This window comes from Phalacrocorax carbo, chromosome 3 (assembly GCF_963921805.1).
Source record: "Phalacrocorax carbo chromosome 3, bPhaCar2.1, whole genome shotgun sequence".
In the NCBI taxonomy this organism is placed as follows: Eukaryota; Metazoa; Chordata; class Aves; order Suliformes; family Phalacrocoracidae; genus Phalacrocorax; species Phalacrocorax carbo.
This window is the reverse complement of record NC_087515.1, coordinates 26,630,352-26,646,962: the sequence shown is the minus strand read 5'-3', so window position 1 is coordinate 26,646,962 and position 16,611 is coordinate 26,630,352. Positions and strand designations below refer to the sequence as shown.

The window sequence follows — 16,611 nt, the reverse complement described above, 5'->3', positions numbered from 1 at the left end:
TTTTTGATGGCAGGTTTAACAAAGTGTCATTCGGCCTCCAATGCAACCCCTATCCTATCTGAGTTTTGTTTCTCAGAGCTATGGCTGGATATTCCTTTCATTTTCAAAACCATATGTTTATAAGCAGATTGAGTGAGATAGGGACTGGTCCCGGCAGAGAAAGAAAATGCAGAAGTACAAAATAATTTAGGTTGAAAGGACCTTTTGAAGTAATTTTTTCCAAATCTCCACTAAAGGCAGGGCCAGTTTAGTTAGATCAGATTGCTACAGGCATTTTATGTTTGAGTATTGTGCATCTCTCTACAGATGGACAGTCCACAGCTTCTCAAGTTCTACAGCCTGTTCCAATGTTTGACCATCCTTATGACATGAAAAAAAAAATAATCCTGATATCTAACTGTGATTTCTCTTGTTGCATTTTGTCTTTTACCTCTCATCCTTTTGCTGTGCACCTCTTGGAAGAGTCTGGGTCTGTCTTCTCTGTATCCTCCCGTAAGGGAGTTGAACCGTTAAGTTGTCTTCCCACTTTTAAGACTGAACAAACCCTGTTGTCTCGGCTTCAACGCATGCGTTAGGTACTCTAAGCAATGACCAGCTTGGTGCCCTTCCACTGGATTCACTCCAGTGTGCCAGTATCTTTCATATACTGAAGTGTCCAGAGCTGGATACAGTAGTCCCAGTATAGTCTTATACGTGATGAATAGAGTGGAAGAATCATCTCTTGGACCTACTGCCTACCTTCTTTCTAATACAGCCAGTGCATGTTTGTCTTTATCGTTTCAAGGGTACGTTGCTGATCAGTCTTCAATTTGCAATCCATCTTGACCCTCAGTCCTTTTCTTCAAAATTGCTTTCTATGTCTAGAATGCCAGTGGCAGCCCCCTTTGCTAACAGCTGCAAACTTGCTGACAGTTTACCCATCCTATTGCTCATGTCATTAATAAATTTTTTAATTAGAATTGGTCCCTGTATCAATCTCAGAGAGATGCCACAACCTGCCAGTGGGCTTGTAGAAGCTCTTCTTGGCCCTCATGTCCTCTTCCAGATTCAGGCTAAGCTTGGGCTTTCCTGATTCCAACCTTACACACTCAGATATATCAAAATAAGAATTTTATGCATAGAGAACAGTATTAATAAAATTTTGCAGTGGTGGTTAATATTTTTACCCTAAATTCTGAAAAGCAAGTATGCTTTTAAGCACTAAATTGAGAACCTGCTCAGGTTTAGAGCTGTGATATAACGCTCTTGTTCTGTTGAGAGATGGCAGCTGTCTGGCAGAAGAATAAGATGATCTTCATACATTTTTGGTTTATAGTAATATTTTCCGGGGGTACATTAACAATCAAGGATTTTCTTAAGGTGATCCCAGAATTTTATTCAATTATTGGTTGTTTTTCTGTATCTATGCTCAATACCAGAGAGAATTCTAGGTGTATGCAGGGCTTTGCCTTTTTTTTCACCGTGCAGAACAGTTCAGAATGAACAGTGGTTCTGTATCTTTAGCTGTGCTTGGGCATTCTAAATGTCAGTCCAGGTCATGACAAAAAGCACAAGCATCATTCTCTGCCTGCTTTAAGACTATGCCAAGATGAGTAAATTGGCAGCGGGAATTGTTGAGTGGTGACCCTATGTCAAACACTGTCCTCTCTCCAGCTTCCAGGTCTGGCAGACTTGCTGGCGTACTACTGTAGTTATGCAGCTGAAATGCTTTCTTCACACCAGCACAATGTGCTCCATATGAATTCTCATCAGTGAAGAAAAAGCGACTTGTCCAATGGACTGCTTTTTCAAGCTATACTTACCAGCATTAATGCCATGATCCGTCATTCACTTGTATTGTAGAATCCTTAGCTATGAAGGGCCACAAACTCATGGAAATAGGAAAAATTGTTGTCCCAAAGAAGCAAATAAACAAAATCCCTCTGTCTCATGAGCAAGCAGTCAGTGTGCACTCTGGGACAGGACCTGTCTTGCCCATGACATCTCAAGTACTGAGTTCTTTCTTCAGTTGAGGTCTCTGTTAAGGAAACATAATCCAATTACAAATACTGTGATATTAATATTATCAGTAACCTAAATATGTCAGTTTGTCAATAGTGGTGATAACCATTTATGTTAAATCTGTAGTTTTTATTTCACTTAAGATTTTTGCATGGAAACAGTAATGCCTTTTTGTGAATGTATCCATATCTTTCAACCACCAGTTAATCACCTAAGTGTTTAGTGCTCTATACCTGCCAATTTACAGTCTCAGCCCGCTTGTGTTCCATTCAGTTAGGATAAAGAGTCTTGCAGTAAAGCATTTGGAAACTTCTGCAGTGAAAATATAAATAAAATGGATTTCTATTAGAGAATTGGCACATTAATCTCAAAAAGCACATAGAAAACCAATTCTTTTCTTACAAGATTTAGGAGAATAAGGATGAAATACAGAATCAATGTATGCTGGAAAATTTGAAATTGAGTTCACCAGCCAATTAAAAAGACCTTAATCAGGTCTGACATTTCATTTCCGTATTATCTTGTTACATTCTTCTAAAAAATGAATTGATAGATAAAATAGTGTTTTCTCATTCTCAAAAAAAAAAAAAAAAGCAAAACAGTCCTGGTTCATTTTCTTTTCTTTTTACTTAGTTACATTAGTGCCAAAGTCAGTTGTCAAAAAATCAGAATATATTTTCCTACATTCTGAATTAACTGATACACTGTATTTAGCATGTTTTGTGCAAACAATTTTACTGTAATTTCTGCTGTCCTGAAGATAAAAATGTCTTGTTCATTGATCTTTTTCATTGACTCCCTTAATTTTTTTTAAATAACTGTCTGTTGCTGGGTATGTGATGTGTCTTCTAAAATCTTTTTTTCTGTTTTAAAATATATAGATTGAACTGAAAAGTGGAATATTAAACATCTTTTTAAAAACCGGCATCGTCTTTACACAAGTGGATCTCTGGTTAGGACTGTCCTATTGTGATGGGAAGTGGAACAAAGTCACAGTGAACAAGGAGGGCTCTGTAGTTTCAGCAAGTATGAACGAACTGAGAGAGCAGATGCTCGAACCCCGTGTTCAGCAGCTGAAAGTAAACTCACCTGTCTACATGGGAGGAATCCCACCTGAGATTCAGAATTTTTATAAAGAACTGGGGTTAGATCAAGGTAAGATGACACCAAGAAGAACATACATTTTCTAAAAGCTGGTGTCATGCACAAGGTGGACATTCTACTGCTGGTAGTCTAAATTCATGCGTATGTAACATGAAACTTTCCTCCTACCCATTGTTGCTTTAACTACCAGTTATCCCTACCCATCTAGCTTTACTTAGTCCTGATCTTTTTGTAAGGCTGTAAAGGTTCTTCCAACCCAGTGATATCTGAACCAGTCTAACACCTAGGAGAGGAACTGAAGAGTAGCAAATGGTAATCTGAGATTCCCATCTAGGACACCTCAAATCTTCATCAGGGAAAGCCAGTTCAGATAAACTTGTGTCCCTTGATCAACTTGTGTCACTTGCAGATCTGTAATATAAAACCAGCAGAAGACAGTAAACATAGCTTAAATCACTGTAATGAGGCTGGATGCTGCCACATGGAAGAATTGTTGAGAGTTTATTAGTACTTTTTTTAGCTAATACTTATTCTGGTCTAAAAACCCTGAATATGTATTTTGGCTACATTGCTATGGTATTTTCCATGTTATCAGGAGGAGGGGAGATGGTTATGTTTTTAGCCATTGCTGTAATCCTTCTATTCTGGAACAGGTCAGATTTCTAAGGAAAAGAGAGAAGCATTAATTACAGCCTATTAATAATGGCCTCCACAAAAGGATCTACTGTATGAAATGTAGTAGAAAAATGTCTTTTAAACTAGCTCTGTTTACAGTTTGGGTGTGTTTTTTCATTACTTATGAAGCTATTCATCAGTCATGGTGTTTTTTTAGATACTGTGGGCAAATAAGTAGCAGTTGGTAAGTGATGAAGTGGAATCCACTAAGTGGCTTTGAATGCATGAGCTCACATGGAATGTGTGCATTCAAGTAAGCTCTGCAGAGATCCACTGAAACCTTGTGATTTTACAGCTACAGAATAATTTGAATCAAATCTTTGCACTGGCATTCACAGATAGCTCAAAAATATCGTTTTATGTATTATTCCAGCTGTAGGTATCGTGTATATTACAATCTTCCTCTAGGTTCCTTGTGCATAATATTTATGGCCCAAAAGAGCTAGCCAGTTGTACCCTGTCAGTGTTGCCTCGTAGCAGATGGTATAGCCTCGTGAGTGGATGCATTCACAACTCCTGCAGCAAAAAGAACTGTGAACAAAGAATCTAGGGCAAAATAACATTTAAAGTGAATGTCTGAAGTGCATATTGAGGCACATCAATAAACGTTATTTTTTACTGAGTCTCCTTAGCATGCTACAAAATAAGATGGCAGCTGTGAATTTGTATTCAGAGCATCTGAAGATAAAAATATTCTTGTGCATCCCTAAATGTGGATTTAGATGAGCAAGATTAGGCATTACAGCCTTGAAACATACTTTTATTTAGGACTATAATGATGTAATGGTGTGATAATGGAATATGGAGACCTTCCCAGTTTAATGAATATTTACAAAAGGTTTTCTCAATTAATGGCTTCTTGGTAGTTAATTTTGAATTAAGGAATATGGTTTTGCTCACAGCAAATAAGGTATAAATATCCTTCTCCTCCCACCCCACTTCCATCTCATTTACAACTTTATTTTAAGAAACTTCAGGTAGACTCTGTGGGCCTTTGCATGACCCGTCACACGCCCTCCTGAGAGGTTAAGGTAGAGGGAAGGTGGCAGGAATGTTTGTGGGAATCTGTACTGTCATTACTTGTTCTGCAGCTACCTGAGAGTAAACAAGATTACCTGGCCGACGCCAGACAGAAATCTTCAAACAGTGATAAATGCAGCTAAAAAGATGCTAAAAATAATGTATCAAAATACGTTTTACAGTATGGATCTCACTGAAAATTAAACAACTGTTCATTTTGTCTAATGATTAAGATGCCTGTGCAGACTGGGACGAACACTTTCCTCTGCCACAGACAGCCTAAGAAATTGAGCATATTACTGTGGAGTAGGAGTTGAGCTTAACTTAAAATGTATTCATTTTAATGAGTACTTTGTCTGAATTCCTAGAATTGTGAGGAGAGAAGGAATTTTAGAGGATGATTCAAAATGGGTGTCCACCTTCAACTCCCCTTTTGTTTTTGCATGAACTATGGGTGGATATTAGATTCTCAGATTGGGTGGCTTAGTACAAATACTACTATGACCTGCCATCTTGCAGTAATAAAGGCAATAAAGGTAGATGAGATACAAATACAATGTTTTCATGAAGCTAAGAAAGAGCACTGATCCGTAAGAGGCTGATTTTTAATTTACAAAGTTAGTTCTTCAATGAACTGAAGTCTTCAGTTTGCTTACTGTTTACTTTGGTTTTACATTAAACACTAAACTCAGATCTGAGAACTATTTTGTATAAATTTATTACTTTGTAAATTCAGTCATAAAAGTATGTAGAAATTTGAACAACTGCATCCTGAAATTTTGTAGTGGTGTTTTTACTGCAAGTAACTAATTTAACATATTTGTAATGTTGATAGGAATGTTACACGCACACAGAGAAATATATATATGTGTATATATAGAAATAAATATAAAATGAGATGACTTAGATTTTTTTTCTCACAAATGAACAGCTGGGATTATGTTTCTAGGGTATTCTTGTAAACAGCATACGAGTTATATCCCCATTAGGATAAACTGATGTACCTCTGTGATCTCCTGAAGTTAATCATATATTTAATCTAAATGTTCTTCTCAGTTTGAAGAAAAATGTATATTGACAAAATATTAGCAAACAGCAGAAATCTGATTTTCAAATTCAGAATCACTTTTATGGTAATAATTTTAAAGACAGAAGTGATAGAAGATAAAACAGAAAGCTATTTCCTTGTGGGATGGAATTGATAACAATGAAAGAATAGTTCAGTAAGGCAGGAACTCAACACTAGGATACCAGGAAATTTTACCATCTTACCATCTTGAAAGGGGGGACTGAATGTCATGTTGGAAGTAAACATATTCACATTAAAGTCTTTAATACTGAAACACAGGACTGAAAGGAACAAAAGTGATTCTTAATGACTGAAACTCTTTATGTGATACTAATCCTTTACTGTTCGCTAGGTTTCGGTGGTTGCATGAAGGATGTTAAATTTACACAAGGTGCTGTCGTTAACTTGGCATCTGTGTCCAGCAGTGCTGTCAGAGTCAATCTGGATGGATGCCTATCAACTGACAGTGCTGTTAACTGCAGGGGAAATGACTCCATCCTAGTATACCGAGGAAAAGAGCAGAGTGTTTATGAGAGTGGTCTACAACCATTTACAGGTAACCCATTGGTTCCTTAAACGAAATACATCACTTTTATTTCATTCTGTATTATGGTATTACCACGTCCAGTGATTTTTTTGTTTGTTTGTTTGTTTGTTTTTCTCCTCTGTCCTTCTCTATGTTCTTTGAAGAATACCTTTATAGGGTGGTTGCCTCGAATGAAGGAGGATCAGTATCTAGTGTATGGACCCGTGTTCGTACAAGAGAATCAGGTAAATATAATTTTAAGGCTTACTTATTCCCATTTTTCATTAGCTATCTAATGTCAGCTTGGAGAAAATCCCACCACAGCTATTTTGAGTAGTGTAAGTTGCATGGTGATTTTGAAGGAGCAAAACTACTTAATGCTTTGAATAGGCACCAAATTACTATCTTCAGCTTTTAAGTGTTCAGGAGAGTATTTTCCACACATAATTCAATGTCTCTTCCAAATATATGTTAGATTTTGTAGCTGTGTGAGAGCAAAGAGTGTGAAAGGGTTGAACTTCATTAACTGAGTAAGAACAGCCATGCATCTGGGGTATGTTCATACATGCACATCTAACCTCACATTACAGGAGTCTGCTGGAGAAAGTAAATCTGTATTTTCCATGTATAACTTAGTGGTACAAAGTAAAGCATAGAGAAAAGAGACACTGGGATAGCAGGCAAAAGCTGTGGAAGATAAGAGGCCGTGTAGTTGTTAGGGAGAAAAGGGTCTTGTGAAAGATTTTCTTTACGTTACTTGCACATGGGTATGCTGCTTGGTGCTGCTGAATGAAGATTCTTTCAACAAGTAGCCCATACCTTTGTGTATGAAAATGGGGCAATATTTACTAGAAAAGCAGCATGTGGCTTGTGGAGAAGGTTTCAAAGTAGGAACGTAATACCTGCTGAGCCCTAAAGATAAAATTTTTCATACATTGTATGAAGAAAATTTAAAGGACCTTTCCTTTTCTGTTAAGTGTTTCTGCAAACTTTATTGAGCCAGCAAGTTTTTGAAGATTTACAGTTCTGTGTGATTTATTTAACCAACTTTCCTCCTGTAAATTGAAGCCTAATTGCATTCTATCAACGCAGAGAATTCTTTTGATGCAAGATGTTCAATGTATCATCTTAAAAAATGGTACGATACCTACGTAAATATTGGACTTGCAAATGCATTCCTACACAACTTACTGTCATTATTTTGTGTACCACCCAGAAGAGAGAAAATACCTGCCTATTTTCATATCGACTGTCTGACAACTGTAAGGTTTACCGTAAATTTATGTTTGCAAACTGACCACAGCATTGAGCAGTTCTGTGTTCCCCTGGGTTGGAGAATAATTGCGCTATTCAATTATTTTTGAGATGGTTTTGTTATGTCCCTTATGAGAAGACCATCTGCTATACAGTACCTTACCTTGTCCTGTGATACACTTCAGAACTAATAAAATCAATATATTACTGTATAACTGAAGTTTTCCTGGAGTATCACATTCTTTACACAAGAATCACAACTTCTAAGTAGTTTTGTACTTTCCATTCTGGTACTCTTCTAATAAAAAACAAAGATGCATTCATATTTAATGAAACTAAACAATAAAATTAAAAAAAAAAAAGGGGGTTATTTGTTGGTGAGAAAAGCAAATGATCATCAACAGGGCTAGGGAGTCCACATGCGTTTACAGCCACTTATCATCCATCATCCTGCCATAGTGTTCCTTGGGCCTTTCCTCTGCATCCCTTGTGCAATCATCTGTGATGAAGTTGTTACTGGCCAGACCTTTACTTGGTATAGTAATAACTAATAAATAGTTAAAGGTTACGGCAAATGGGATGATTTATTTTTTTTTTATTAGCAACTGTATGCATGTATGAGCTTGGCTTTCTAGTTGTTTTAAACATCTTAATTTTTTCCTTTTTTTTCTTTCTTTTTTACTTTTTATAGCATGGAATGATCAGAAGAAAAAAGATTTTGCAAAAAGGCTTAACAAATCTCTGCTTTGCCCTGAGACAGTTGTATGACATTGTGGAAATATGAAAATAAATGGAAGAATTTAAACTTTTTGAAACACTTTTGTAAATGAGAATGCACATTTCTAAAAATGTTTCACAGTTGTGGCATTCTGTGGCTTACATACCCAACAGAAAAATATCAAACCCTTCTCTGTTGCAGTACTGTCTTGCTTCATTCAGTTGTATGATTATAATGCCTGAACTTGTTAGCTATATACAGTCCACCTCCTCTCTTTGAGTGATGCTTAAATATGTTTGATACATTAAATGTTTTTGGAAAATCGCAACTAGACAAGAAGGAATGTTATGTAGATGGAGTTTTGATGGTTTTGAAATATAGCTTAAACTGAATAGCTCAAGATGTGCAGTCATATTAAATCAATGCTGAAAAGTTACAACTCTAATAAATTGTATTTATGCTAATGGTTGAGTCTGATTTACTGCAGCCATTAAAAGTGAAGAATAGGGGCAATAGTCTCCTTAGAACTGCCATTTTCTCTATTTTCTATTTTATCCTTCTACAGTTCCAGAAAATGTGCCAACTCCCTCAAGAGTTCACAGCATAAATGGTTACAGCATTGAGGTCACCTGGGACAAACCTTCTGGGGTCATAGGTGTAATTGAGAAGTACATTTTGAAAGCATATGAAGAGGATGGTCCCAATGTACCCATCACTAGTGCTGAGCTTGCCGACACTAGTATGCTCACAGGTAAATGTTGTTAAGTACCATACTTTAGGCACATCTGATTGAGATGCTTATATCTCCTTTTGTTGAGCTATGAAGTATTACTTGTCTGTTTCTGTACATACACAGCATATCTAATGTTTGGAAGGGTAGTATTTGGTGTTGGCATCCGCATACATAGCGATGTACTGACTTGAAACAACAATAGAAATCAAGGTAAAACTCAAATACTAAAAAGCAGTTTTATTTAAGGTATTCCTTCCCAACATATTGATCCTTTGGGGGAGAATGCTTTTTGGTTTTTGTTTTTGCTTAGTATATGTGATTTCCACCCCCCTTCCCTGTTGTTACATCCAGTTCACCTAAGTGAACTGTACGTGTGGGTCCCATAAGATGCTATTTGACCCGATGTGTGAAAGCACTTGATATACTTGCCTAATGTTGATCATATAAACCTAACTGATTTCAGTGGGAACTAGCATACATTTATGTTAATCGGGTGCTTTGCTTGATAACACTGGGGTGGGGAGGTAGGTTATTATGGAATGAAAGAATCTGGGTTTTTGGTGTTTGGTCACTGTTGAGCTGTGGGCTGTGGACAGGAGCTATAGGAACCATTGCACTTGCAATGTTTTCTAGAGTCTAGGTCTTTTTACCCATAGGAGGCAGATGTTTTTAGGAAGAAACGCTGGCCTCTCTGCTACATAGAGAACACTCTGGGATCTCTCTTCCCAAGGATAGTGTGGATCTGGCTTTCTGCTGTCAACAGAAAGCCTTTGTGGGCTGCTGCAAATTTGCTTGGGAAGGGAGCACGTTACTGACAAGAGTCTGAATTATGCTATGACTAAATAGGGCAATAGTAGACATTACTTTTTTTTGTAACAAACTGTGACCAATAGATTTGTTTATACACTCTCTAAAATTAATTGTATATTCATAACAATAGAAAAAGTGCTAGTGACATAATGCTCAAAGCTGAGGCTTTGGTATGACTCAGCTTGGGGCATTATAACAGTCTCAGAAAGTGAGAAACCCTCAGGCAGTATATAATTTCTGCTTTCCTGAAGCCCAGTTAATACGTGCTTAGTGTTTGTATATAAGTATGTATTTTTTGTGTTGTTTCTTTACCGTAACATACGTATACATTTTCAAGAGCAAACATGTACATATATTTATTTTCTTCCATTTGAAGTCACTTGACTAAATCTGAGTAATGTGCTTATAATGCCAAAACTGCATGGGCTTTCTATTCTTACTGTGATTTCTTTGATGAATTTGTTGATTTGAATACTCTATCTATGCTGTAAAGCAATACAAGTTATATTAGTAGAAATTAGAGACTATATTAGAAGCATATGGATTGGAAAGCTTATTCTCAGCTGATGGCCAGAACAAAATTTTGTTTAAATTTGTTGGCATTATGCCATGATTATGTGTCAGGGTTATGGGAAAGTCTACAACAGGCTGTACAGGTAAAAGGCTATCTGCATGCAGCTTTCAGGAGGTAGAAGAATAAGGAATTCCTTTATATAAAATGGAGATAGTAAGTGGATCCTGGTTCTTTAGTCTATTATAGCAGATAACTGTTGAATACTGCAAAATAAAATGACCCTATGAACCTAAGAACAACTGTATTCAACCATTGACCCTTCTGATAATGTCAGATTGTAGATGCTTAGGAAGAAAAGGTAAGAAATGTGCTAAGCTTAGAGTGAGTCTTCCTGTTAATACAAATTCAGCTGTTAGTCTGTGGAATTCCAGAGCTGAAAGTTGCATCTGGACCATCATGCTTAATGGTCTGTGGTAGAATTGTCTTTGGTTTTTTAATACATTTATGTTTTTGGCTTCTGTAACTTGGTATGGCAGTAAGTTTTTCAATTCAGTTTTGTGTCTGTGGAAGCAGTGCTTCCTTTTATTGTTTATAACTTTTGCCTAATAGTTTAGTTAGATATTTTCCAATTTTGGCATTGTATGAAGTGTGTAATTCATGTCCTCATGCTGACATCAGAGCTGAGACAAGTGAAAAATTATATCACTGATCTTGAAATTAATTTACCTTCAGCCCATTGATTTCTGTGAAGCCTGTAGGACTAGATGGGCTAGTCTGTGGACATTGGGTAATGGTTACCCACAAATGTGAGACTCCCAAGAAAAGGTGTGGCTTTCCCTGCTGAATTATATTTCCTGGTTAATCAAAAGTTAACATAAACATAGAACCCCCCCAGAAGATCCTGTCTTGCTTACTTTTCCTTTGAGTTTGCTGAGAAGGGAAATTTTGCTTTGTTTCTCCCTAATTTCAGGGAGATTTCTTTAGAAATTCCCTTGCTGAGTTCCATGAGAAGGTGCTACAGTAACCCCAGCAGCCAGGCTTGCTAATACAACAGGAGAGAGGAAAGCACCACAGGTCTCAGTGGGATCGCTGATGAAGCAACTCCGCTATTTTTCCCCTACCTTCTTCAAATTTTCACTCGCTGTTAAGTCTAGGCACCACTTAATCTGCTGCTTGCAAGTGTGTCTGAATGCATTGACAACCCCCTTATGCTATTTTTTTCCTTGCATCTTATACCTGTCTGTTGTGTTTTGTTTTATACTTAGACTGTAAATTCTTTTGAACAATTACGATCTGTTCTGTGCAGTAAGGTCCTGAGTCATAAATGGAGCACAGTAACAAAAAGTGAATAGCATTACCCATTTCCCAGAAGGTTGTCCTCTGTGTGTCAAGTTCAGAAGAACCTGTTGTACCCTTCTCAAGATGAAGGAAAGCTGAGCTAAATATTTAAGGTAAAGCAGGCCTTTAAATGAGCATAATCCCACAGTCTCAAACGCCTATTTCTGACTCCTCAGAAACCAAAATCTGTCAAATTCTGACCCTTGTAGTCTTCAAAATGTCAAACTGTTTTTTTTTTTTTCACTTTCATCCAAGCTAGGAATATTCAGCAGATTTAAATCCTTAAATTGAGGTTCTGACTGTTGAACCAGGAATTTATAGGATAAGGTAGTATATTTCAACATGGTGTTCAGGGTCTGTATGATAGGATGAGAGTATAAAGTGAGATGAGAGTGTAAATTTTTGGGCTTCAGGGAATACTGTGCTAGCCCAGCTTGCCTTCAGAGAAACAAGTAATAACACTGATACACTTTGGATACAGCCAGTCACACTCAGAGTAGTCATAAAGGAAGTATGGGGTCATCGTGTCAAAGAATTTTTTTTTCCCAAAGGCTGGGTTGCTTTACTCTGCATTCCAGTGAATTCCACACACCGTTACTATGCTGTCATAAAAATTTGGAATATAAATTATAATCAGCATTTACACAAATGAAAGAAGCTTTAGAACACACTGTTTCAGTGCTGTTTATGAGCAGCTTTTGCTTCTACTTTGTTTTGGAATCAAGAATATCACAGCATCACAAGATCATTGGGGTTGGAAGGGACCCCTTGCGATCACCTAGTCCATGCCTCCAGCTCAGCCAGCTGGACCAGGTTTCCCAGGACTGTGTCCAGCCGAGTTTTGAGTATCTCCACAGATGGAAGTATTTTCCTCTATAGAAGCCTGTTCCAGTGTTTCACCATCATCACAGTAGAAAAGTGTTTTCTTTTGTTCAGATGGAATTTCATGGTTTTTAGCTTGTGCCCATTGGCTTTTGTCCTGTCACTGGGTACTACTGAGAAGAGTCTGGCTTCTTTGGTCCCTCCTGTCAGGTATTTATACACATTGATAGATCACCCTGAGCCTTCTCTTTTCTGGGCTGATTAGTCCCAGCTCTCTCAGCTTCTCCTCATAAGAGACATGCTCCAGTCCCTTTATCATCTTAGTGGCCCTTTTGTATCATCTACAAACTTGCTGAGGGTGTACACTTCTCCCATCATCAAGGTCATTAATGAAGATGTTGAACAGTATTGGCCCCAGTATCATCCCCTGGGGTACAGTACCGCAGCTGCCTTGCCTCTAACCCAATTTTGTGCCACTGTTCACAGTCCTCTGGTGCTTCTCTTGTTGAGCACATACAAGAAAAACATTTCATAATTCAGATTGCTCTCATTGTAGAATTCAGGATGTCTACGAGCCTCTAAATTTTACTAGCTTCCAGTTACAGTCAGTGAAGAAGGCTAGTAAAAGCTGCAAATAATATTTAATTAAAATATCCTGCAAAAGAATTCACAAATGTTTGGTATTCCTATTACAGAATCCTCTTTTAATTTTGTACTTTTTTTGCAGTTCATCCTGCCTGTGTCATTGATGCAATAGCCAAGTGCTGAAGTTGTGGCTGCACATGTGATAACAAGAAAATTGTTGTCGGCGGCTTCCCCTCTGAATGCCCTAAATGTTCCTTCCTTCCCTTGACACATGTTTATAATTACGCTTCACCTTTTAGTCTTTTATGCTCGGCAGATGAATATCTCAGGAAAAGTTAATTTAATGATTTAATATGGTTAATCAAAGTGGCCCGGCTTGCACATCGTCTTTGAAAGCACTCTAGCTAGGGAGTCCCTCAGAAGAGGAGATGGGGCCTCCTGCCAGTGACTGATAGTCGCGGGTTTGCCGGCGGGGCCGTGGGAAGCTGGCTGCCTGGCTGCCAAACGCCCCTGCTCAGAGAAACACCGCTGGCCAAGAGGTTCTCCCTCTCTGGGAGAGCTCTGCCAGGCCCAAGCAGGCGCTGCCAAAGCAGCCTGCGGCACTACAACCGACTTCCATGCCCTGACCACTGCCTCCAGTGGAGTGTGGGAGTCACCAGGGCAGCCCCGTGGTGCTGCTTGGGGACCCCCAGGGTCTGAGGCAACAGCTGGGAGCAGTGGGGACTGGCTGCTCTCCACAGGCTGGGAGCCCAGGAAGGCCACCTCACAGGCTGGGGAGTGCCTGTGCCAGCAGGGTGAGCCTCAAATGAGGGTTTGCTGCCTATTGTCTCTTAGAAAATGTTGTTTTCTTTGGGGTACTTTGATCTATGTGGGCCCCATAAACAATTTATCACAGCCAGGTTGTTTGCCACATGAAACTATTAATGAATTACTTCGATATTACTTTCATGCACTTGAAATTACTTGAAAGCTCTTGGTTTGTGCAAATATTTTGCACTCAAAACACTCCTATGCTGCAGTTAATGAGATTTATGGAAATTTGCAGAAAAGAATTGCAAACAAGTTAATGTAAATATATATATAGGGCCAGAGCACTAGGAAGACTCCCAAATCCAGACTCCAAGTTGGGACAAATCTCTAATGTCCTAAAACATTTCATGAAGACACCCAGAGTCACAATGTACTAACCAGGTTTGGTGTATTTAGCTTATATTTACTTACAACTAAAATCTGTCAGAACATTTAAAGTAATAAAAGCTGAAAAATATTGAAAATATGGTTGTCAAGATCTGCTTCATCAGGTACTTGAACCATGCTTAAATACAAGGATGTTTGTCATTTTCAGGTAAATCTTTTATAGTAATTTTGTAGAAGTAACCTTTGGTCAGAAGCACAGATAGATGGCAGAAAACTTCTAAATATTTCCCATAGCTGGAAGAATGATGGTATGTGCTTTACAGTGCCAGATCGGGAAGGCTGTATGCACCCTTCTGACACAGAGGGCTATCATGTGCAGAGACCCTTGTCTTGAGGGCTGCGATGCTCGTTGTTGGCCTGTTTTGTCCCTGTGGGTGTTTTAAGGAGATTTGGTCTCTCCGTCTCTCTCACCCACATGTACGCACGCCTCTGGTGGTGGGAGGAGCTGAAGGAGACTATACCAGAAGCTGCACCTAAGCCCCTGCTCAGATTCCTGTTTGACTGCGGCAGCTAATGCAACATAGGGTAGCCAATAGATCTGTTCATGCCTGTTATGTTTCTGTGAGTTGTCAGGTGGTGCTTGAGCTTCTAATGTCTCTAGATCAGAGTGGCAGAATGTAGGTTCCTATCTCCTTTCATTTAGCTGGCTTTAGCAGACTAGCAGCATATTTTCAATATATGCATTTTAAACCATAAATAATATTAATATTCTGCAATATTAGGATTCTAACTTGATTAAGTTTAGACCTAAGTGAATCTTGTTTATGGTCCAATGCTGTTGTAGAAATTTATTCATATGAAATACAAACAATCTGATTAAATAAATCTGAACATTTTATCAAAATTACATCAACTCTTAGCTACATACCAATACTTTTATTGATAAAAATAAATCAACTTCCTTATGTTTATGAGGATGGAATCGATTATGAATATGTTTTTTTATAGACATACTCAAAAAAAGCTTGCAAAAAAGTTAGCAGTCTTTCTCTCTCTGCAAACTTTTAAAATTAATAGTCCTGCAGAATATGAATGGTGAAGGATGAAGGGTAACATTGTGATAGATATTATGGAACCAAAACTCTCTGTGGTTAATTAACTCTTGGTGCAAAATTGGACTGTCGGGCTAAGGTTTTCTGCAAATTAAAGCAGCCAGAGAGTTCCCTTGTGTTATCAGAGAGTTGCCTTGTGTTACAGAGAATGTAACAGGCTTCCTGGAACCACCTCCCACTGGGGAAAAAAAGGGTCTTCCAAGTCACAGAAATCCAGTAATCAAAGTAAATTTTTTTTTGTACTTATAAGCCAAAGAGCTGCAACAGGTGCCCTCTTGTTCAATAATTCTTCAAAATTTTATGACTCATACTATACTTATGGTAGAAGATTCTTTAAAAATGCAGATGCATGCGACAGATTGATGTGCACAGGCTTTCAGTCCAGAAATGCATATGCAGAAGACGCATGTACTTAAACAGTTTTTGCTACAATCTGTCAAAAACACAAAGTCAGTTGAGGACTTCCTTTTCTGGTCAGTGGACTGTGATTAAGTGTACTGTGGCAATGATGCATCTTGACACACAAGTGACTTTGTTAGATGGATGCTGTATGACCTCAGGCATTCAAGTTGGCTAAATAGTCTTTAGGTTTGGGGAGGGGAGAATTGGTAACTTTTTAAAAAAGCTTAAACAAGAAATAAGGTAAATATATAAGGTCAAGTGTCATTTCAGTTGCAATGTGTGTATTTCAAAATAGGTCCTTATGAAATAGAGTGTTAGGGAGGAAACAACAAAAAATCTGGCAAGGAAAAAGTCCCTTTGGCAAAAAATACACTCAGCTGCTGAAACAAATGGAAGTTGTGTGGGCAAGCTCTGTGGCTGACTTTGGGAATCTTGATATTCAGTAGCGGAGAGGAGTTTTCAGGCTGCATATCAAAGTAGTGCTTGGTTATGATGAAAATTAGCTAAATTTACCTGTGGGGGGAGGGGGGAAATTGAACTAGGCTTGCAAAATTTTCCTCTTCCACAGTCTTAGCTGGGTGCATTTTTTTTTGTGGAAGTGAGGAAAAGAACTTTAATATTTGTGTTACATCTGTAAGACTAAACAGCTTTTTTTTGTGTGAGTTATGTGTGTGGGCGAGTGAGTTTAGTTTTGTTTTTATGGAGGGGCCTCTTCAGTAAATGTACTTTTAGCAACTCACCTCGATTTATATTTCTTTAACCAATTCATTATGCAGAGTAAAAGCTCTATA

The 16,611-nt window shown here is 38.1% G+C and overlaps 1 protein-coding gene across 1 annotated transcript in view; it reads left to right on the top strand.

The window, feature by feature from the left end:
* USH2A (usherin) overlaps positions 1–16,611 on the top strand; it is a 391,083-nt gene that overhangs the window by 149,200 nt on the left and 225,272 nt on the right. Inside the window, exons 26-29 of the mRNA XM_064446238.1 lie at positions 2,883–3,156; positions 6,222–6,425; positions 6,560–6,640; positions 8,933–9,118. Of these exons, the coding sequence (XP_064302308.1) occupies positions 2,883–3,156; positions 6,222–6,425; positions 6,560–6,640; positions 8,933–9,118 (745 nt within the window). The remainder of the gene's footprint in view (positions 1–2,882; positions 3,157–6,221; positions 6,426–6,559; positions 6,641–8,932; positions 9,119–16,611) is intronic.